This window comes from Artemia franciscana, chromosome 14 (assembly GCF_032884065.1).
Source record: "Artemia franciscana chromosome 14, ASM3288406v1, whole genome shotgun sequence".
NCBI lineage: Eukaryota > Metazoa > Arthropoda > Branchiopoda > Anostraca > Artemiidae > Artemia > Artemia franciscana.
The window spans coordinates 17,092,355-17,117,527 of NC_088876.1; the positions used below are offsets into that span (position 1 = coordinate 17,092,355).

The window sequence follows — 25,173 nt, forward strand, 5'->3', positions numbered from 1 at the left end:
TTTAGCTGCTAAATACAGTTTATTATGTACATTACCAACGTTTACTACGTTACAAAACTTAACACTATAAATTAAAATGTCACTCTCCACGTTTTGCCATTTCTTTGACATGATATGAAGGTTCTCGGGAAATATTTGCGTTTGACTTATCTGTAGGATCGAATTCAGTTAAATGAGATTGAAACTTGTCCGTTTTTAATCCAGATTGTACTGGTGCATCAACTAGTGGTTCATGAGGCATACGCTCATAAATTACAACTTTATCCTCGGGATTATCGGGATTAAACATTAAAGTTCCACCATCAGACAGCAATACCATGCTACACTTCCCATCTTGAATGGCTTTTGATCTTTTTCGTGCTGCAGAAAGTGAGGCCCAGCATTCTACATTTTCTAAGGCTAGATTTTTTAATGAATCCTGAAAAAAAGAAAACAAGTTTTTTCCGAGGAATTGTAATTGCTAGAAAATGTGGTTATCTAGTCAAATATATGTGAAATTCTTCACGTCTGAAATTATCAATCAAGATTTATTATCATAAGAAAACAAACTTAATTTTACAAGAAGGGAGGTAAAAATAAAGATTTAAAAAAGGGGAAATCTTGCTGGAAATGACCATGATATTTAAAATGTCTAAGAGCCCTATACTGGAGGTTCCAGGATCCTATATCCAAAAACATGGGATTTAACATATTTCTGGAATAGTTTAGTTGCTGGAAAACAAAGTTTTTACCACGACTATGGCCAAAATGCTATTGAACGAAAATACCGAGTTTTAGAATTATAGAAAGCTATTGTTTCATAGCTATCCTGTTTCAGAGGCTCTCCTGTCACCAGCTAGTAAATTCGTCCATATAGGCAAGCACATGTCACCCGTACACAATGAGCAGTTATTATATCGAACATACATGCCGCATAGTTCACGGTTATAAAACGTTGCATAATTGCAAACAAACTGGTGGCAAGAGATTTAGTCGACTCTTGGTGAGGAGAGGAGGTAGCCTCAAAGGTCTTTCTTAGAGTAAAATTTTCAAATTTTTATAATTTATACTTTATGGAGGCTATCCCCTAAGAATCCTTCATTTTGAACAAATTTATTTGAAGTAAGCATGCAATAGCAAAACTATTTTTAAGGTTGAAATAAAAGATCCAATCTTTTGCTCAAGAGCACAAAGACGGATAAGAAGGAAGGCATCACCCGCGCGCAGCATATTTTCAAAGCTCCCCCTCCTAATTGAGTAATAGACATAACAATCCAAAAGACATTTTATGGTTACCCTGAATATGACATGAAGAAATCACGGAAATTATATATTTTTTTAAAACTAGTTCTTTTTTAATGAAACTTGAGAGCCATGTCAAAACTTAAAACGACCAGAAATTACATTCTGTATGAGGGGGCTCTCACAAACCTAAACCTCTTACTTTTTAGGCAAAATATTAGAATATTGTCTACAGCGTATAATCGGTATGTTTAATATCATGGAATTTCAATGGAAAAAGCGAGAGTTTTAATGACCATTCTGTCATCACATGTTGAGGATGACTGATGAAGAGAGGGGATGCTACTGGGCTCAGACAGCCAACACCTGACATGGAATAAAAACGTAAAAATTCTCACTTTATATATATATATATATATATATATATATATATATATATATATATATATATATATATATATATATCATTAATAAAATGTAATATATAATAATATAATATTACATATTGTAATATATAATATTTATACACCAGCACTCGGCAGGCTTCTATATATGGATTCTCATTGTCGCTTGTTTTCTAAACGCAGACAATTTCAGAATTTTCTTGATGTCATCACGTCCAAATAGACCAAAATTATATCAAATTAATTAAATTAAATAAAAAATATATTATTTTTAAATTAAATAATAAATTAAAATTAAATCAAATTATAAGTACTGTAAAATTTCTTTGTAAAATTACGTTTTTTTATTGTACTTTTAACTTTTACCTCAACTTGTCTTTTGTCATTATGAAAGATAAATCACCAAACCTTTGTTTCTTTTAGTTGTTCAGGTGGTGGAACAAAAACCTTTTACCTCCACTTGTCTTTTGTCATTATGAAACATATCGCCAAACCTTTGTTTCTTTTAATTGTTCAGGCGGTGGGACAAAAACCATCTTTTTCTTCAGAAGAATTATCTAGTCAGTTTGTGATTTTCAAAGGTGTGGTAGACATTGATGACTAACTTTGTTTCTTTAATTTTTCAGGTGGTGGGACAAAAATTTTTCTTTTACCTCAGCTTGTCTTTTATTATTATGAAAGACATGTCGCCGAACCTTTGTTTCTTTTAATTTTTCTGGTAGTGGGACATAAAATCTTCCAACGATGTATCTAGTCCAGGTTTTTGATTTTCAAAGATGTGGTAGGCATTGATGACCTTATCCAAGCCAAAATCCAAAACACAGTCATCATCACTATCATTTTCAATTTGTTTGTTTCGTTTTACCTAGCCTTGTCGTTCGTCATTATGAAATACATATCGCCGAGCCTTTGTTTTTTTGTTTTTTTTAACAAAGGTACTGTAGGCATTGATGATCTTATCCATATCAAAACCACAAACCCGATCATCATCGCTATCTTTTTCAATTTTGACACGTTTTGATTCTAGCTGTCCAGGTTGATTTTCATTGACTCGCTCACATGCTCGGTGTCACATGCCTACTAACCACGTGTGTCTTTGCTCTTTATTTTCATTTTTGACTTGCTCACGTGCTCGGTATCATGTATTCTAACCACGCGTGTCTGCTTTCGATTTTCATTTTTAACACGCCACCACTCTTCTTTTAACTGCGTGTGTATTTGCTCTTCATTCTCATTTTTGACTCGCTCACATGCTCGGTGTCGCATGTCTTCTAACCGCATGTGTCTTTGCTCTCCATCTTAACGTAGCCACTTTTCTTCTACCGCGTGTCTGCTCTTCATTTTATTTCACTTGCGATGATTCTTACCCAGCCCCACTCTAAAGGTCTCATATATCCTTGGGGTATATAGAAAGAAGTAAATATTAATTTATAAAAAATGATTCAAAAACAGATAAAAATGGGGAAAAAAGGAAATGGGAAAAAACAAGGAATCTAATTATGTGTCTCTTTTTGTTATTCCTTCTGAAGAGAATTATTTCCTTCTGAAGAGGTCCCATTGTAGACCCTTATCAACAAAACTTCGAAAAACCAGTACCGATAAGGTGTCCCTAAGTTTACAAGGAACCAATAGCTTATAAACAATTGACAAATAGCCATTTTAAATTCACAACGTGTTTTCATTCACTTTATACATCTAGTTAATGATTCAGTTTTCATGCTAAGAAATATTTTCAAAAACCGAACAATTAATTTAGCATAAAAAATACTACCCAAATTCAAGACTAGCTCATGGCCATAGACGAAAAGCGAAACTATGCACGCATATTCAAAAGCTGTCTCTCAAAACATGTTAGACTTCTTCATATCAAAATGCTGCCCCGGATTAATAAATACTTGTCAATGGTCTTTGTCGCAAAAACCCCTTCAAAAAAACTCAGCAAGAATATTTTTAGAATAAGCCACTAACGGTAGAAGCATAAATTGAGCACTCCGCTGAAAAATATCATTAAGCTAATTGGGCTATCTCTTCTTCGTAAGGCTATTGTATTTTTTTTTTCTTTTTTAGAAAATTCTTCTCAATAGAACTTTCTATCTTTAAATTAAATAGAACAATAGAAAATTTCAAAATATAGGGATAGAAGAAGATATATAGGGGGGACCCTTTGATACTTTAAAGCAAAATAAAACCAACATAGTTCCACGGCCCTTTTACTTGGGTATCGAAAAATGACTTGTTTTTTTCGGCCTACTACCTAAGCACTAGTTATGTGCATAAATACGGTAAATACTACAATACAAAAAAAAAACACCCCAATATTTCGGCACTTATATCCCAGAATAATTGTATGGGAGGGGAAGGGACGTATTATACTAGTCAAAAATTTCACTGGCTTACACTCACTTCAGAGGATTTTTCTAACAAGATTTTAAAGAGTTTTCTAAGGGAGCGCATTCCACCTCCACTCATCTATAGGGGATATTAGTGCAGTCTTGGATGTTCTTCTATTGTAATTTATAATAAAGGAAATGTGAATTAACGCAACTTATAATGAGAAGAGGATTAGTCTACAGTCCATTTACCAGTGTTGTGCATGCTGAAGTTTTTTTTCTTTTTACCATGAGTAGGTACTCCTGCTTAGGATTTAAATTACTTTAATACCCAATTGGTCCTTTTGGAGAATAGTCATTGTCGTTTTATTTGAAAACTATATTCTCTCTTTTCCTTTTTGTTTATTCATTCACAAGTTATGGCTGTTTTTAATAGCATTCGAAGCTAATAGTTTTGAAGCGCTGCGATTTTCTAGTCAAGCTTCAATTTATTAGAATGCACGATAAAGGATGGATAAAAATCGATATTGACAACTGAAAAAATGGTACCCAGAGATAAATAGTCTGTTTTGAAATAAAGTCAGTTAAAACTCCTACTGAGCCATTTATAATAATGGACCACTTATTAGGTACTTCGGTGTTCCTATTTGTTGCTAAAACCTATTGGTGGCACCTTTTTTTATCACTGGCACGTTGATTTCACCTTTGCTATCAAATAAATTTACTACCAAAGTATTTATTCTAGTATTTAAGTATTTACTCTAAATGTGAACATCAACCCACCTAACTGCATTTCAAAATGTCAAAATCTTTAGTCAAAATCCAACAGCAGTATTTACTAGACATTATTTTCAAATATGATTGCTATGTTTATAGCAATTTTCATAAACAATTCATCGCAGACTTTTCGGTAGCAAACGAAAACTGATAACGGCAGTTGGATTGCTAAAACCCGCCTTTAGCTTACCTAGTCTCTTTTAAATTTCAACTCTGGATAGCAGGGGTCTGAAAGAACGGTTGTGTACGGTTCGTCTGCGCCTTCTACAATTGGTGGTTTTCCACCTAAATGCTTAGACGTTGCGGCATCTGCACTGGCTATTGCACATTCCTAAATATATGTCTTCAATAGACGATGGAAATGCAACAGCTAATAGAATCATAAACCACAAGTTAAACAATAATCCTCTAAAAAGAGCTTGCAAAGAAAGGAAATAATGAACTAAGTATTATTATTAACCTAGAACAATTCAATGCATAGTAGATTAGCCCAAAGGATTAAAATTGTTCTTCAAGCATTTTTATTTGCGAATAATAGGCCAGAAGGCTCAGATTTTCAGTTTTAATCAACTCCTAAACTACCAATAATATTCAAAAGAAATCGTTTCATTGCTAATATGACGAATAAGCTTATCAAGTTAAAATAGACCATCATAATACTTTTCCCTTTGGGGTTTAACATTGTTAAAGTTAAAATGATTTAGCCGAAGTATTGTTAAAGTGAAGGAGAGTTTGATCCTTTAGCGTGTCTATATGTAATTATTACTTTGGCAATTACAGTTTACTTATCTTGAACACACGCGAGTAAAATTTTAAATATGTAAATTTGACAAGTAGATTGTATATACTGTGATATGATTCAGAGACCAAATGCAAACTAAAATAATGGCAAAAATATGTGTCGCGTTGGTAGTATTGGCAATTCCACTATGCTTTTCATATTAGCCTTATTTGTCTAGTACAACTGTGGCTTTGCCTCTTTTGAAATAACAAGAACCCTGAATATAAATTAGAAGAATCATGTCTTGTAATCAGTTATTTGATTCATTAATCATTTTTAAATCTATAGCTCAATGTAACAGTGGTATTAAAATGAGGGATTCAAATGGACACACGACATGCCAAAAGATGCTGTCAGCAAAAACATCGAAAGTTATTTGAGAAAAATATTTACAGTTCTGGAGTTATCGATACAACTTCTTTTCTTCTAAAGCAGTACAAATTCCAATTTAATGTCATTATTTTGAAATGAGTGAATCTTAATAAAAAAGAATTGTAGTTTAAAAGTTAAAACTAGAAGACCATGTCTAAAAAAGAATTCATACCACCTAGAACAATGGTTTCTAAACTGGGTGTTGCACCAGCCCAGAATGCCGTAAAAAAATGACTACTATCTTTGGCCTTTTGTGCTTAAGATATTACTTGTAACAAATTATTTACCTTATACATGTTTTTAGGCTATTATAACTTTTGAAGCTATGTACTGTGAATGGGTGCTGTGCCAAGTAGGGCTATAGTTATCAGAACTTGGAAAATACGCCCCTGGTAGTCCAAAGGTGAATTTTAATTTTGACGGTGAAGCCATAGATTTCCGTGCCCAAGAAAAGTTGCAAGAGAAGTATTTGTGGCTTGGCAAAAGCCTACTGAGGCTTGTAAATGAAACCCAGTTAGCAGTGAAAAAAACATCAGCTGTTGATACTCGCCCTCTGTATTATCTTGTGAACAAGACATTGTCTATTTGCAACTGCACTTCAATTATGAATCTAATTACTCTGTTTTTGCAGTTGATGAGCATGTTTCTTAGAAAATAGTTTTTGACTGAATAAACCAAGAGTGGTAGTGACTTCCAGTCGGAGCTAAAACTATATCGGTTGGTGGCTTTACTTAGGAGCTTTTTAGTCAGACTGCGTACAGATAAACTGAAAATATGGTCTTGTTAACATTTGATGCTTCCCACTCTTGGAGTGTGCGTATGTGTGCGTGTATGTGTGAAAACAATACCTTATTTGGATTAGCTCATAGATACATTTGAACAGAAAGTTGGGCATAAAAATGGGAAGTTTAAATATTAAGGCATACGTTCGGTGGTTACAATTAGGTCAAACTATTCCCTACAGTTTTAAAAATATTGGAATTGTGTACCTATTCAGGGTTTTCTTTTGGAAACCGTTCTTGATGAAGTATTATCCTATCTTCTGGAGTCCAAGCAGTTTTAGCGCGACCTGGCACGTTCCCAGCAACTTGAGACTGTGAACTCTTGTGGATTAACCTTTCATGGTCCATTTCTTCAGGAGTCTGAATAGCGTTAATCTGAAAGTATTTTAACTTTTTAACAGCTTATTCTGTTCAGTTGCTCGTTCATACGAAATTCCACTTTAATGAGAAACTGTTACAATGTATTTTCCGGTATTCAACTCTCTTGTAGGAAGATATCATTTCCTGTGGAATACAACTTTGTTAAGTATATTAGATAAACCTTATTTCAGACTAAAATTTTGATTATGGCAGATTCAGCCCTGCATAGTACCAATATTTCCAGTGTAAGCATAATTTCATACAAAATCAGGGAATTCAGGATTTACATTGTTCAAGCATTTTTCAGAAAATGCACGCCGTAGTTGTCGGTGGTAAATTGTTCCATCCCATCGGAAGGCGAAAAAAAGGTTCTCTGGTCTTATTATTCTAAGCAATGTAAGTATCTTCTGAATTTCCCACCTTAGTCCAGAAATTCCAGAGAAGCAGCAAAAAAACTGATCCTCCTACCACCGCCATTGAAAGGCAAAATAAATATTGTGTTCAATTGATGTGAACTATTACTTTTTCCTGTCATTTTCCTCAAGTGTAATCTGCTTGCTTAGACTTTTTGTTTTAGCAGTATTGCTGATGTGTCCTTCTTTCTTGTTGTTTATGTATTATGCTGCGTTTTATTATATTTTCTTTTTTCTTTTTTGTCTTCATTTATTATTACTCACGTGTGTTCAAAAATAAGAAATATATCTTATTTATTCATTCTAGTATACATACTGAAAATGGGAGGGACATTATTCTCTCATTTAGGTCGCGAGACATTGTTTTCTTGTAGATATTTTATGATAGAAATTTATGGGCCCCTCCACCAGCACAAGTTAGATCGTCAATGGTCACCCAAAACCGTACACATGTAGGTAATAATTCTTCTTACAACCAAGTTTTGTCAACATCCAACAACCATTTTTGGTATATCGGCTGTGTTAAATCAAAAGGTACTGATTGAATTTTTCTGTAAAATTTGAGTAGTTGAATAGAAGATTTACACTCCGGTTCATCAAACTAAGGAACTTTTATCGATAACCTTAATCCATTTTCCCCTAGTCTATTTGGTTCTGAAGATAGCATAGTTTGTGTTGACGTTTCTTATTTGTCTTTTATTCGTCATAAAAATAGATGGGAAACGCAGTTATTTATAATAAAATCATTTTGCCGAGATTTTGAATGCCTACAAAACCACATAAGACATACAGCGCTTAATAGCGGTCGAAACTCAGAAACAAATTAATTAGCATTTCCATTCTCCTAGAAAAGTCAGGTTTTACAACAATAATGACCTTTCAATTTCCAAAGCCAAAGGGTTCTGATGAAAAAAACAAGAGCTAAGAGCTCATATGGCACTTGTGACGAGGTCGGAAGAGCCAAGAGCTCATATGGCATGAGCTCTAGCAAAATTCTAAGAATCAATAGATTAATTTAAAAGGAAAATCAGAGGCTTAATGTTGGTAGGGATTTAAAATAAGAGCTCTGAGACACGAGGTCCTTCTAAATATCAAAATTAATTAAGATGCGATTACCCACTCGTCAAGTTAAAAATACCTCATTTTTTCTAATTTTTCCTCTCCCATCAGCACCCCCAGATGGTCGAATCTGGGAAAATGAATTTATCGAGTCAATTTGTGCAGGTCCTTGACACTCCTACCAATTTTCATCGTCCTAGCACGTCCAGAAGCACCGAACTCAACAAAGCACTGGACCCTCCCCCCTAACTCCCCCAAAGAGTGGATCCAGTCCGGTTACGTCAATCACGTATATACGAAATTTGCTTATTCTACCCACCAAGTTTCATCCCAATCTCTCCTCTCTAAGCGTTTTCCAAGATTTCCGATTTTCCCCTCCAACTCCCCCCCAATATCACCAGATCTTGTCGGGATTGAAAATACGAGCTCTGAGACATGAGTTCCTTCTAAATATCAAATTTAAAAATACCTCACGAGCGGTCACCCGTTCTTAAGCTACAAATACCTCAATGTTTTGGATGAGATTGGATGAATTTAGGCATTCCTCCCCTCAAAAATAGTAAATTTTTGATTAGATGCCAAGAAAGCAGAATTAGAACGTTGGCTCTCACTTGCTTTTAAGGCTGACTTAGGAACGAAAAAACCTCCTGGCAGCTGAGGTGATAGCGATTCTAGACCCTCCATCCCCCTAAAACTCCCATCCCCACTGTAAGACAAATCACAATAAAACTTGCTTTGTTAAGTTATTGGGGCAAGGTTTATATGCAAGCAAAGTTTCAGGTAGTTTTATCAAAATAGAAATGTTATTAAAATAAGTGGAAAAGAAATTCGTTTTTGGGATTTTAAAATGTTTTTTTTTTAGAATTATTTCCAGGAAATCTAATATGTACAGAATTTAAATCTCATGTTGAAGGGGTAATTTTCCTAAGCAGTAGATTCCTAGCAGTTACCAGGTAGATTCCTAGCAGTTACCAGGTAGATTCCTAAGCAGTTTACTTTTTGAGCTGGTACGCTTTTATTTTGCATATTTTTCGTATTGTTTAGTGTGCTAGAAAAGACTGATTTTGTGTTCTTGAAAGTTACTAGATTATTGTTTTTTTTCTGTTTCACTATCTCAGCAGCAATAGAAAATTTTTTTCAATCTTTATCTCTTAATATTAGCAAACAGCACCAAATGAAACAAGATTAAGAAAGCAACAATCCACTCCACAACAAAATAACATTTTACAAACTTTCCATTAGCTCATGCAAACTTGATCTTTAGCAAAGTTCAGCTGAGAGTCAATTCATAAGAAAGTTAGAAACAATTTTTCAACCCATCTTCTTTAGACTTAAGGGTCTTCAATAATTCGCTCACCTTTCCTCCTCCAAGCATGTCCCCTATTTTTCCAGCTAGATCACTGAAAAATCCACTTTCCTGTCTATCCACAGGTGATGACCAGACACCCTCCTTATCTGCAACTTTCCTCTGAGAAGGAGATGCTGACGCAAAGTCTACTGTACTGATATCCTCTTTGGCGTCTGGTTCGTGCGCCTTCTTTACGCTTCGGAATCCCGGCTGGAAATTCAAAATATAAAAAGAATTATGTCAAATTTAAGCTGAAATGAGTCCAAATATTCGCACAACAAAAATATATAGGTCAACCTAAGGAAAGGTCTTAGACAAAAAGGTCAGTGATATCTTGAGTAAATACAACGCTAAGTTTGGCCTATTTTTTCCCCCTTTGCCTTGATAGTAGGCTCTGGAGCATTTCTTACTTATTTTATGCTAGTCATACGAAAGCAATCACCAATGTGATGTTAAACGGAACTTAGGAAGTAAAAAAAGTGACCCTTTTCAAAGGAGATATTGAAGAGACGTATAAAGACAGATTTTGAAACTCCAAAATACAGAATTTTACAATTAAATATACCACAAAAGAATCTATTTGTAATGACGATTTTAAATATATAAAATTCAGAAAGTTTAAAGTCACCCATGAAAAGATACCACAGGGAAGTTAGCATCAGGAATGTGGGGGAAACACCGCCAAAGCGGGAAGCAATTTTAATAAAAATCGGTACACCAAATTCACCATGACAAAGAACTCTACCAGAGATTTCAAATTCCTTTCTGCAAAAACACAATATTTTACATATTATTTATTTATTCACTTTTTTTTAAATTTCTTCACAAAACTATTTGAACACATAAATAAAGGCCTAGGATCTTTTTAAGTAGGGACAGAAAATGTAGATTTCTGTAATTTCACCCCATGAAACTGACCTGAAAAAAGCTAAAATACTATCTCAGTGAATATTCTAAGTTAATCAATCGGGTTTAAACTTTTAAGGAGACGTTGCTACAGAAAGTATCTATCTGCTATTGTATGCTACAAAAAAAACTTTAGCCCGGTTACAACCAAAAGGCTATCAAGCTGAAATTCCGAGACAACCAATTGGTTTCGAACCATTGTATGCTAAGCACATAACCTTGTAATATACATTATTGCTTACGTTTATAAGGTACAACACACTTTCACACTTTCACACCCATTTTAGAGGAGGGTCCGTGTAGATGGTCATAATTAAATTAAAAACAAAGCATTTTTTATGGTGGTAATGGAAGCAAATGCTAACACCCTTCAGCTTAATTGAATTTTAATTAAATTAAAATTCAAACAACTATAAACAAAACCCATCCAATATACTTTCCACAAAAGTAAGATTCTAACAACAAAAGTAAAAACATTACTATACACGAAGTAAGAATACAATCCAAATATTTTGGTCGATACCTCCACTCAACCGTCCTTAGTGCAGAATTAACAATAATAATAAAAATAATAATAAAAACAAAGAGTGTAAGGGCAAGAATAAAACCAGTTAATCTGGGTTTTCAGCCTGTTAGCTAAAAAATGAGTTCCGACTATAAATAAGTTGTCTTTATTACTTACAACTTGGGACAAATCTCGGTCTTTCAGTGCTTCTTCCGTTAGCTTCTTCCCCTCTTTTTCGGACTTCACCAGATGCTGTGCCAATTTTTCACCACTTGAACTTGGCGAATACGAGGGTAGCTCGGATTTTACCTGCAAGTTTATGATGAGAGTATGTAATCGGTTCTTTTCTATCCCTACTATTTTCTACGATGGTAAAGGGATTATTCACATTACATCTATTAAGCGTTTTGGAATTAGAATTGTCTAGATTTCTCTAACTATCTTCTGCAGAGCTTGTCAGCTTTTGATATGGAGTTTGTGATTTCTACCGCTGCAGGAACTGTTAGTTTGTTAAACTAATCTAATTTTTGAGGTTATTATTATGGGTCAATATCGCAACAGTTTTAATACACTGTATATTTAAATTTCCACTAGCATTAGTAAGTTGGAAAGTACATCCATGAGGTTCCAAGGGTGATTTTTTTTTATTTCTGATGATGAAACCATAAGCTTCTGTGCCCAAGAAAATTTGCAGGAGAAGAATTTTTGGCTTTGCAAACGCTTACTGAGGCTAGTAAGTGAAACCCAGTTAGCAGTGGAGAAAACCCTAGCTGTTGATACTCGTCCTGTGTACTATCTTGTGAACGAGACACTAACATAATTATAGATACGCTTTAAATATGATTTGATTCAAATTAAGCTTTCAATGGAAAGTCGGAAAGTACGTTCCTGATGGTCTGGATACTTTTTTTTTAACTTTGATTGTGAAGCCATAGATTTAATTCTTTTCTAGTATTGCTGTGTCTGGTATCAGCCACCCCTTCTATTTTTGCTCTCGTGTTATTATAAGCTTGAGCTTACGTCCCTCCCTCGTTTTCATTCTTTTGCTGTTCATTAATGCGTGGTGAGACACCAGCAAATTTAGTTCTCCGCGTATCTCACAGTTCTGTTAATATTGTGGATACTCTTTTTAGGTTTACCACAGGTTGAACCAGCTGTTTTTCCCGTTTTTAATTTCAATTGTTAGAAATATCAGCTAATTTTCTTACATCACTGTTAGAATTTTGCACTCTACTGTCACGCAACGATTCAGATACATTTTCAATATTCTGCGTCCCTGTCTTGGTCTTATGAACATGGTAGCCCAACTTAGCTTTTCCGTCCAATATTCCGAAACTGCAAGTTAAATTACTAAAGACTTTTAGCACCAAAATTTAAACGGTTGTAAGCAGATTTTACTGTCATAAGTACAGTATTTAGTGTATTCACCAACAGTCTTAGTGGTTCCTTCGAATGTTTTATACTAGATTTTATTGAATCTTCCGTTTTAGCTGCACCAAAAGCTATTGAATCTCTTACCTGATCACCCTGTCTTTCTGCTCCCTTTCCGGTAAAATAAGCAGCATCAGATATAGATTTTCCAGTAGACTTAGCCGCTTCTTTTGTCGAATCATATGCCTGCTTACCGGCATCTCCTGTTTTATTATACACCGAATGTGCAGCATCAGCAGTTTTATCATAAGCCGATTTGGTAGCTTCAGCGGTTTTGTCGTATGCCGAATGAGCAGTCCCAGTCACTTGGTCATATGTTGACTGAGCAGTATCCTTAGTTTTATCATATGCTGAACCCAATGTTTCTGTTGCCTTGTTATAAGCAGATTTAGCTGTATCAGCTGTAGAATCATATACAGACTTGGCTGAATCAGTAGTCTTATCATAGGCAGACTTTGTAGAGTCAACAGTCTTGTCATAGGCAGACTTAGCTGAATCTACTGTATAATCTTTAGTGGCTCTTGCTGACTCAGCAACATTTTCAGCTGCATCTTTAGTTTTATTGGATGCAATTCCAAAAGCACTCTTCAGTTTTTCATATCCTGTACTAGCCATGCCTGCTACAACATCTGCATCTGCCTTCACAGTTTCCCCAATACCTTTAGCTGCTGCTTTTGGCATGTCAACCAAATGTTCTTTTGCAATTACACTTGCATCTGATTCTCCAACAGCCTTTCTTTCTCTTTCATCCCTCAGTTCTCTATAGTTTTCTTTTGTTGCTTCCTAGAAAGATTTATGGTTAGGCCTTTTATTTAATTAATAGGCAGACAAAATGAAATAAAACAACATAACTTATCAATGCTTCCCTTAGCAAAAGCTGGTCAGGGGGATAAGCTTTTGTCAGGGGGGAGCCCGTTAAACAAAAACTCATAACAACATTTTATATAATAACATTTATATAAAATAATATTAAATATACTTTATTTATGACGGCATTAAGGATGTCCACAGTATCAATGCTGATTCATTTTCTATTGATGTAGTATTGTGTTGGTTGTAGTCAACTGTGTCGTCTGCAAAACTAGGCAAAATTGTCTTCATTCTATATTTATTATCCTCCAAAACTGGCCTACTCTTTAATAGTTGCACAAGGTCTTGCAAAAGGGAAAAAAACTAAAACAAACCCATGGGAAGTGCCACACTCGTTTTTTTCTTTGAATTTCACATTTCTGAGTTTTACACTCTGTATACCCTTCTGGCTTACCCCACACTTTTGTACCTTCAAATCACATTAAACAATTCCCGATCCACAGAATCAAAAGCTTTGTAAAATAAAAATATTTGCCCAACTTTCAATTTAAGAGTCCAAACAATCAATTAACAAAATTCAATATAGATGAAATTTCCCACTGATTTTTGTTCAGGCTTACTTACACACTGGATCATCCACCGAATTTTCTCCCATTTGTCTTGAGCTTCTTAGAATTCTTCTTTGGTTTCCCAAAAATCCGTTTCAACCAGCTTTTATAACTCTTTAGATACTTGCCAAATTATTTCGCGTCACTTTTCTCAAGTGAACAATCTTGCAATTTTTTCCGTTTGAAATATGTTTGGGGTAAGTTGCGCAGCTATACATTTTTTTTCAAACTACATTCTTAATTTAAATGTGGATGGTCATGACATCAAGATAAGCAGACAGAGGATGAAAAATGATGTTGATGGAGAGAAATGTATTTTTTTTTTCAAAATGAGGGTACTGGAAGTATTTCCAGAAAGCATATTAACTTTGAGAAAGAATAAAACTATTAAAAAGTTTAGCAATAGTCTCATGAGAAAACTGTACAAATATAAAATTGAACACAATGCATAAAACTGAAAAATCAAACAATAAATGTCTTAAAATGCAAACTACTCCATATATCTATTAGAATATTAAGTTATTCCAATTTTTTAAGATTACTTTGTTTTGCCTGTGTTTTCAAATAAACAAGTAAACCAATTATGAGCCTAATGATTGGAAAATGCATAAACAAAGACACAAAGGTCAGGACAAAAATTCTTTCGAAAAGCCCTTAACCGAGTTCTTTCAACTATTCCCTGTATCCCCGTCCTACTTCATTTGATAACATCCCGTTTTTGGTTACCCCCCTCTCCCTGAGTAACAAAAAAAACTATCTAATAGCCTATTGTCATTCATTCGTAAACGATCTAACTATTTAATCTTTCTTTCATTATAGCCTTAGAAAGTGGAATTGAACCATCTTTTTAGTAGAGCTTAATGTTAGATCTTTATATGATCGTTCTAGTATGCTCCTTAGTAAGACCGACCTTTCAAAAAAGTTTTGGGAAAACATACAATATCCTTAACCTTTTGAAGAGCACGCATTTTGGTCATGCTCGGCTATTATCATTATCTTGGTTTCCAACATCCCAATCTCAGAAGAAAAAGAAGTTTATTCAACACAAAATAATACAAACTACAACACAAAATGGAAATAAAATACACTTATTCCCCCTCGAAAGGCTCCATGGCCAGGATTACAAGGGGGATACAAAAAAAATTCGATATAAGCAACAACCGAAAAAAAAGAACACACACACAAGATGAAAGAGAACATACCTGAGGCCTGGGAGTCAAAGCACAGTGCAGACAACCATACACCATGAACAAAACTCAGGGGACAGGGGACAACTCTTCAAAAAAAAAACTATTCTATTTAATTCTTTACTAAATGATCCTTAAGAATCCTTTTAAAAGTCCCAAGCGAGTGGAATCTCTGTAATGAAGAAGTTAGTGAATTCCAGACCTGTTGACAAGCAATGAGGGGAATAAAATCTGACCGAATAGTATGGGTAGGCAGAGTGTAAATATTTTTTGAAGAAAGAAGGCTATATGGAGCTGAGTCAGAAATGCACATAGGAGTTATTTGAAGAGATTTTGGAAGATTGCGTGAAGCTGATGAAATACAAATGAAGCACAAGAAATAATGTAATTAGATCGTAGACTTAAGAGCGGTGTTGGTGAGGAAAGGTTGGTGTCCATTACCAGATGCTGTGCTTTATTATACATGACAGAAAGTGACCGCAGTGTAGAAGGAAAAGTGGACATCCATACAATGGGGCAATAAGAAACACGACTGGACACGGCAGAAAAAAAGAATTTTCAGAATAGATCCAAAAAATATGTGTAAGTTTTCGAATGATACCCAAACTCTGTGAGACTTTATCCATAGTCATGGCTATATGCTTTCTAAATGAAAGGTTTTCATCAAGCAGGATACCAAGAAACCGGACCTCCCGATTCTTTGTTCTACACAAGGAGCCTTGTGACACCTGAAAGTGTGTAAGCTGAGGGAAAGCTATGCCAAAACCATGACATAATTCTCTTGAATATTGCCACAAGGTTAGACTTTATATTACACTCCGTCTTTCCAAGGGTCCCAATAATGGTATCATCAGCAAAAGCAACTAGAAAATTTTCATTAGAAATAGTATTGGAACACGATCAAGCATCAGGATGACACAGCCTGCAGCATTCCAGAGGCCTGATGTTTTTTTTTACCACCGAGTTCAGATCATTAACATAAACCAGAAATAAGATGGGACCAAGAACAGATCCCTGAGAACACCATAATATACTTCAGAAGGGCTCCGGAAAAGCGGATCAATTGAAATAAGCCTACCAGAAAGATATGAATCAAACAAAACAAAAGCGTTTCATCTTATACCTATATGCGATTGTTTCCAAAGAACAATCCGATGAGTCAAGAAATCAAAAGCTTTGCAAACATCCAAAAACACAGCTGCTGGATATGACCAGAATCTATTGCCGAATGCATGAAATACAAGAAAGCTGAGCAAGCACGCTCTGTAGTGATCCGCTCGGAATCCAAACTGGAAATCATGCAAACATTTTTTGTATCCAGAAAACTAAGAAGCCTGGATAGCATAGCCTTCTCAAAAATTTTACTGAAAACAGATAGGAGAGAAATTGGCCTATAATTAGCAGGATCACTCTGAGAGCCACCTTTATACAGCACTATAACCTTAGCTCGCTTGAGAGATTCAGGGAAATTCCTTTCTCGAAGGACAGATCGATAAGCTTAGTCAATGGAGACAGAATAGCAGGCAGAATAGCATGGATAAGCCTTGTAGGAATTTTGTCTGGTCCTGAAGACAATGATCCTTTAAGAGCATTCATGATACGAGCTACCTCAAATTCAGAAACAGAATTCAAGACCATTGACGTTAAACATGAGGGTCCAAGATAGGCTCTGAAATCGCAACGCAAAGTTGCAGAGCTTCCGAAGTTGCGGAAGCAATTATCTTCCCTATATTAGCAAAATAAGAGGTCAGCTCTAGCTGAACATCTGCATCTCCTTGAACAGTTTTACCATCAAATATCAATATTGATGGAACTGAAGGCAGAGGGGGAGTAGATCTAAGAACAGAATCAATTAAATACCATGTCTTCCTAACATCCTTTCCACATTCAGAAAATTTTCTATGATAATACTGAGACTTAGCCTTCCGACACAGAGTATTAAATATACTCCTATATGCCTTGAATTGTTCGTGATGAGCTGCAGATGATGAAGCCTTGTAAAGCTTCCATAAATAATTTTTCCTTTTCCAGCTTTTATGCAGACTTGCAGTCATCCATGTATTCAGAATGGGGCGCTGAACCCTTATTACAAACTTCCAGGATTCCTTCTTTCACTCAATCATAAAAGAAATAAAAAGAGCGGTTAAAACCTGATTCAGAAATCAAACTATCCCATGGCAGATCAGTCAGGCGAGAATTAAGCAGACTTAGCTCAGTATCACCATAACTTAAAAATGGGAGATTAGACGGTGATGCTATACACTGCGCTTGATCAGCACTCTTATATCGGGAAATAGCGGGGAAATGATCAGAAATATCACTAACCAGCACCAAGTTATCTAAGACATCAAGTGATGAAAAAATATTATCAATAAGAGACGCATGCGTGTCAGTAACTCGGGTTGGTATACAAACTGAAGATAGTTCCCGAAGAGAAAATCATCGACAAAAAATCTATAGTTGAGGCAGAATTTTGATCCATCAGGCTGAGGTTGAAATCGCCCATAAGAATGTTTTGAAAATGGAGCCCTCTCCCAACTCTCTACTTTCATCGGTTCGATATCGTAGTCCCTTGGGAAAAATTAAAGAAAAAAACAAACACGCATATTCTGGCAAAAAAAAATGCAAAATTTCACAATTTTTACATAGGAGCTTGAAATCTCTGCAGTAGGGTTTTCTGGTATGCTGAATCAGATAGTAGGATTTTCATGAATATCACTTGATGTTTTGGGGGTGTTTCCCCCTGTTTCCAAAATTGGGCAGATTTTCTCAAGCTCGTAGCTTTCGATGGGTAACATTAAATTTGATGACTTTTACATATTTTGAAAAAACATCAAAGTTCGATTGTTTTGATGTATATCTATTGTAATCCAGACTGTTTCTTAGAGTTTCAGTTACTACTGAGCCGCGTTGCTCCTCACTTACAGTTTGTTACCACGAACTGTTTAAACAGTTAGAAACGCAGCTAGGAATATAAGCGAAAAGAGGTAGAAAAGAGGAGATGTTCGTGCAAGAAACAAAGGTATTAGAGTAGAGTTAAGGAGGTCTGAAAAGGAGGCAACGGATAAAAAGAACGAGAAGGTGGAAGATGCAGCCTGATGGAATGATAGTAAGATATTTTATTAGCGCGGAAAGAACATTTTGAGAATTTGTTTAACCGCGATAAGGCTGTAGGAATAATTCTGAAAAGAATGAAATTCGGCAATTTGGAAGTGAAGGCAAATTTATTTTTTGAGAAGTTAAGACAGTACTGGACTAGACAGCACTGAGCGGATTAAAAAAAAAATAACGCCTCAAGTGCTGATAGCAGAGTAACCAGTTTCTTGAAATAAGGTTGTTGCGAAATTGGAGATATATTACTGAGAATAATGAATCTAGTTTTTGGAAAAGGAGAAGCACCTAAGAATTTTCGGAAAACATTAATTAAACCACCTTTATAAGAAACGAAATAAGGAAGTCTGATAAAATAGACATTTGTTTGACTTTGTGTGGGAAGCAAATTACTTAGCATGATGATACTTATTAGGCAAAGAGATGTTGTTCATAAATTTTAAAAGAACAATAGTGTGGTTTTTGGAAGAAGAGAAAACGCGTCCACCAAGTTTTTATTCTTGGAAAAATAAGTAGTAGTTTCTGATCCTTCAGAACCCTTTAATCCTCATATTTAGAGATTATGAACACGTATTTGATTCAGTCTATAGAAAAGCCTTAGTGAAGATCTTGTCCTTGCATGGTATACCATATGTTTATGAAGGAATTGGTGCTGTAATAGAGCGATTTTGGTCTTTCGGGAACTTTGTCCAAAGGAACACGGGAAATGCTATGGGAGAGCATAGACTAAAAAGGAAGGAAAAAAAAACTCCTAGACTTAGATTATACAAATGGCTTGTGCCCTAGATAAAAATGAAGCAAAATAAATACATTTTTGGAGACTTTTGACATTAAGAAAATAAAGTCGCGCATACTTTAAATAAGTGAAGGTTGAAAGGTGATGTTCTAAAATAGGAAGGTCGATCAGGTCTAAGAATCTATCAGCAGATAGCTTCATATACCTTGTTAGTGTTATCATTAAAGATGGTGGATGCAGTGAAGATGTAAAAATTGGAATAGCCAAGGTTAAGGATGTTTCTTTTAGAGTTGAAAGAAATTTAGAAGAGTAAGAAGATAAGTCTTCGAACCAGGACTAGAATGTTAGAAGGTACGATAATGACCACGGTAAGTAAAGCTGAGAAACTTGGGTGCTTCCAAATGCAGATAACATTTGTTCAATGTTTTCCAAAGGAATTGGTCCACGCAGTTTCAGGTAAACAGTAAACTTTTACCGTATGCAAAAAACAAGGTTTACGAAAGACTTACATGGTTAAGACCTTTTACGAATGAAGGATGACAGACTCCCACTGTTTGTGCTTCTTGGCCATCCTTCTGTGGCCAAACAACAACTTCCCCGAATGAGGTGGGAAAACATGATAAGAAATTAGTTAAAGGGAACTGGAGCTTCACGGGAGGAGATGGAAAGTGAAGCTGTGAATAGATTGGGATAGAGAAGGACTGTGTGCAGCTGTATTGAACTCGGGCGGCTTCATTGCTGCAGTGAGCTGTTAACAATAGTAGTAATAATAGTAATACAATATGCTTGCTATTTTTAGTCTTATCGTAAACACAGACAAATGCGTCAGCGAGCCGTTTTTCGTGTAGAAATTCAGCTATCAAATCAATCTATTTGCATTCTAATTAGTAATTACCACACAACCTGGACGTAAACATAAGTTCAAAAAATATAAAGGTGGGACATGCAGGTATAATGAAGGATTTTATATTTAGCAGTAAAATAGGAATAGGAAAAACATTACGCAAATCTAGAGTACGTCTAGAAGTGAGGCCAAAACCTTGGTTATGGTCAAAACGTTGAACAATTAGTTTTAATACCTTCGCAAAGTCTGCGTGCTCCGATAAATGTCCTTTTATATCTTGAGCGATTCCCTTGACTTTATTAAGTGGACCAGGTGCATACATTTCCACTTTACCGGTGCTTGGTTCTCTCTGTTTTCCTTCCAACCGCACATCAGACTCTGTTTCAGCAGTTCCAGCCATTAACATTTTTCCTTCAGCACTTGTTGGTTCAACATCTCTAAGTTCTTGTTCTCGTAGTCTTCGGGAGATCATGGCTTGCTCGTGCTCGATGTCACTAAAGAAAATAATCTATAAAACAGTAGATCCGTAGAAACAAAAAAGGATGATATGGTAAATGAGGATTCTTTTTCAGTCATAGTCCCAACTTCTAGAAAAATATTGGAGCGGGTTCTCGCCTTTCAGAAAGTCTAATGGTGCATACTCATAGGATTGGTGACAGCAAATATTAAAAAGTACTTAAAAAATAATAAAATGGTGACCAAGATAAAAACAAATGTAAAAAAAAAACGAATGTTTTTATGAACAAATGATTTGTTTAACGCAATGTCATCCTACAGGTAATGCTAAAAGTCTTGTTATGTGATAAAATGATTTTCTGAATGGCTGTATATCTTACAAAACTCAAATTTTGACTCGGGTGTTTTTTTGTTGTTTTTTTTTACACATAATGCTCATTTTTAGTTTCTTTTTCCATTTCATCGGCATTTATTTTAACGTAAACCATCAGTTGAAGTTTAATACTACAGAAATAACTTGTCCCTTATTTCTGAATTTTAGTTTCATCTATCATCAGTGATTTTACCTTCATAATTTTTTTTAAAGAAGACGGAAAAATGCTTACGGTCCGGATGACAGCCCCTCGGTGGCTGCAGCTGGTGTCGCAGTTTCTTCATGAGTTAATCCAAGTTTGTTCGTAATACCATGAAGAGCACGGGTCAGTATACCAGGATTTGTTTCTCCTTCCTTGGCTTGCTCCCTACAGATAGAATAAATTTAAGTTAAGACAAGATTATGGGAGTCAAACACAAGCAAGACTCCTGAAGCAAAAAACTGTTAAACTTTATTCTGAAGAAAAAATACAATATCTAAATTTGGATTGGCTTGCGTAAAATTTAATAGCTAATGTATGAGGCTAGGAAGGAAAAAAATAATTTTTAGGGAGTTAATTTTTAGGGTGTTTGTTATTACATTCTATTTTATAAATGAGCTACGAAATATTCATATTCCCATTCTGGGAAGTACTTCTTAAATGTTTTTTCCGCCACCTTTGATGTTTTTCTTGTGCAATTTGACATATTGAATTTATAGTATATACAAGCACATAAATGAGGGCTCCTCAAAACGTACAATATTTTATTGATATGGGTAGGCCAAGCAAAGGTTCAATGCTGTGTCAAAAAGTTCGTGTTAACAAACTGTAAGCACGGATGGAGCGGACTCAATGTAACCGAAAATCTAAAAAATGGAATTTTGATATCAATAGATGCTTCAAAAGAGTTGGATTATTATACTGATTACACATATTCTTAATATATGATTCATCAAATTTAGTGTTGCCCTTAAAAAATTACAGGCCTGAGAAAATTTGCCAGATTTTCAAAAAAAGGGGTAAAAACACCTTAAGGTCAAAGAATCTTAATCTCAGTCAAAATCACGCCATCAGATTCAACGTGTCAGAAAACCCTACTGTAGAAGTCTTCTGTAGTATATACAAAATGTGGAATTTTGCATTATCTACAAGAAGAAAGATCATGAATGCGTTTTTTTTTTCAGGAGTAGTCGTATCGAACTAATAGTCCTAGAAAATCGGGAAAGGGTGCAATCGAACGTAAATTAGAAGTTCTAGTTCCCTTCCTAAGTTATTAAAGAGATTGGAGAACCCACTTCCGAGCCTCTTTTTTCCCTGAAGTCGCCTGATCAAAATTTTAAGCTTGCCATTTTGCTCAGCATAGTTTAAAAAAATCCAATAATTATGCTTTTAGGGATAATTTGACCCCCACAGCCAATGGAGAAAGGGCTGTAAGTTATGAAATTCCCCATGAATTGCGTATAATATGTTTTTGGGAACTATAGATATTTTTTGGGATGGGGGATTTTGTGCGTGAGTTTCAGTTTCCATGGATGGGGAGAGAAATTTTCAGAGTGAACTTATAAAGAAAAAATTTACACTTGTGGAATTTGTCAAAATTTCTATATAGAATTCTTCTTGTTTGTCTTAATTTCTATTTGCCAACTCAATTTTGCATGTGATGTTTCAGGAGAATTTGTCAGGGATAATTTTCAGCAGATTTGGGTTTCCGGGAAAAATTTCCAGGAAAGGGAGAATTTCTGGAGTGATTGGGAGAACGATTAGAAATTAAAGTCTTTTAAATCAAAGTATTCCGACGATTCAGCCTGAAATTTTTCGTGCTGATTCGTCCGCAAGAAATGTTACGGACAAGGGAGAGGGAATTTTCAGTGAGGATAGAATTTTCTGAAGGGAGTTTTACAGTGGGGTGTATTCTACGTGGTAAGAACTTTCCACGGTGGGGTTTCCTGTAAGGGGAGGGAAGTTATCTTGGAGGATGGGGCCAGATTTACCAGCATTATTTCAAAAACGGGTAAATGTTTAGTTTCGTTCCAAGAATTGCATATTTTCCAGTTTAGACCACTTAGAAATGCTAATTCTAGAAGCGCATCCATTTCTGATTGATCCTCCTCCTCCATGGGGCAAACTAAAAATGCTTAAAGTGGGCTTGCTTACAGGTAACACTACCTATAGAGCGAAGCGTATCCATGAGGATCTTTTTAGTTTTATCACTCTTTGTTGAATGAATATTGAATACAGACCTCGCCCCGCTGCCCCCAGAGCTCATGGACTAATACCCTTCGCTCAATAGGTAATGTTACCTGTAAGCAAGCCCACTTTAAGCATTTTTGGTCTCGTTGGAGGGAGATTTTAAAGTTAAATTCGGTAAAATTCTAGTTAATTGACTTCTTGCTATCTCAGAAAGGGTTTAGGTTAGGAAAATGCAACTTTCAGGGATGAATCTACAGAGTAAAGTATGTCCCGGGAAGGTATTTTGAAGAAACTACCTCCACTCCTTCTCCCTCTAGAGGGACATGACCTTTAATGACCTTTAAAAATATGTGTCTTATAAAAGTGAAACCTTGCAAAATAGATCTTCTGCTTAATAGAAGTACAACAAAATTGTTTTCAGGTTCATAACTTTGATCAATTCCATTTTATAAGGTTTTAAAGATATGCAAATACATTTCCTAAATTAAAAAAAAAAGATTGATATGGCTCAAAATTCTGCTCAAATAACAGGAATTGCATTTTGAGAACTAAAGGCAGAGAAAAAGCAGCTACTAACTGAAAATTAAGGTAAAATGTTGTTTTGTCAATATTTCTATAGGTATAGAGACCTGTCATGTAGGCAAATTTCAGGGCCCTTTAGAGGGAGAAGGATTGGAGATGGGTACTTTAAAATACCTTCCCGGGACACACTTTAGCCTGTAGACCCATCCCTGAAAGTTTCATTTTCCTAACCTAAACCCTTTCCGAGATAGCAAGAAGTCAATTAACTAAAATTTTACCCATTTTCCTTACATAAACCCTTTCTGAGATAGCAAGAAGTCAATTAACTAGAATTTGAGGTAAAATTCTACTTGAAGTGACTTCTTCTCGTGTCTCAGGAAGGGGTTAGGCTAGGAAAATGAAACTTTCAGGGATGAGTCTACAGGCTAAAGTATGTCCCGGGAAGGCATTTTGAAGTACCTACCTCCACTCCTTCTCCCTCTAGAGGGCCCTGACCTTTGATGAACTTCAATATAAACGCGAAACCTTGCGAAATAGATCTTCTGCTTGAATGAAGTACAACAAAGTACTGTTTGAATGAATAATAAGCATTATTATTTTCATTTCGAAGTACCACAATCGAAAATTAGAGGCAAAACTTTGTATCGTTTGAAAACTGATTTTCATTGGACATAGGTGAGAAACAAGCCTTATCTGGTTTTATTTTTATAAAATTACATATAAATTTAAAAATTACTTTTGCATGCCTGTCCCCTAATAAAAAATATCAGTCGGCTTGGCCCACCTTGGAATTTTTTACTGGTGTATTCTACCATATAAGAATAGGTCACAAATACATAATAAAGTAGGTGAAACAGTAGTGATAAATAGGTGCAATAAAAGCATCAGTTTTCGGATCAAAAAACCTGATAGCCTTACATGTAAATCTTCTTAAAATATATAAAACATGTTTGTTCAAAATGAAAATCTTACGACAATGTGGTTTTTGTATCTCTAGGCTTTGTAATAGCTTCGCTCATTTTCAGTTCCTTGTCATAAAGAGACTGGTTATGCCGAGACAAAATTTGCTTACGTTGGTAGGTGGAGTTTATTTCCCAAATCAGTTCGTGGAACTAGCTTTGTTTACATTCCATTGCAAACCTAGACATGATTATGACAAAAGAACGATAAATGCGCAAAAGCACGCAAGCAAGAAATGAAAAAGGAGGGGGCCAGTCCATGAAGTACACAGTAGAAAGAATATATAGAGAGTGGAGAGAAAGTATATTCTTAAACTGTGGTGAAGTATTTCAAAGCCCCTAAAAACCGACAAATATTACAAAACATTTAGGTAAATAGTAAATAAAGGCCGCCAAATTACCACTATTATTAAAAAATGGGAATAATCCTACAGGTATGTATATCTAAGGGACAGGTGGGCTTGAAGGGTCAATTCCCCAATTTATATACTAGACTGCGTGAAGCTTCTAATTTTTAATTCAGGAAGGTAACTCAGATGGGCGTAGACAGGACAGGATACATCGGGGCTGATTGGGCAAGAGTCCTCCCATAGTTTATGGTTATCATATTTTTATATAGTTTCAGTTTCTGCTTTCGAAATGTTTGCCCCTCCCCCTACCTAAGAAAAACACGCACGTGATTTTCATACTTTTTTGTATTGAGCAGCC

The 25,173-nt window shown here is 35.3% G+C and overlaps 1 protein-coding gene across 3 annotated transcripts; it reads right to left on the minus strand.

The window, feature by feature from the left end:
• LOC136035404 (uncharacterized) lies at positions 1–24,590 on the minus strand. Of its 3 annotated transcripts, none has more exons than XM_065717186.1 (8): positions 24,479–24,590; positions 21,047–21,181; positions 20,221–20,479; positions 12,777–13,472; positions 11,436–11,567; positions 9,857–10,057; positions 6,875–7,042; positions 188–418 (listed from the first exon to the last, which is right to left on the minus strand). In XM_065717186.1, the coding sequence occupies exons 1-7, from the start codon at positions 24,523–24,525 to the stop codon at positions 6,875–6,877; spliced, it is 1,638 nt and encodes a 545-aa protein (XP_065573258.1). In that variant the 5' UTR covers positions 24,526–24,590; the 3' UTR covers positions 188–418. The 3 variants fall into 3 exon arrangements, with proteins under 3 accessions (XP_065573257.1, XP_065573258.1, XP_065573259.1); XM_065717187.1 differs by lacking the exon at positions 6,875–7,042 and adding an exon at positions 4,923–5,063 and having other exon boundaries at positions 191–418; XM_065717185.1 differs by lacking the exon at positions 6,875–7,042 and having other exon boundaries at positions 1–418.
• Between the last annotated feature and the right edge of the window lie 583 nt (positions 24,591–25,173).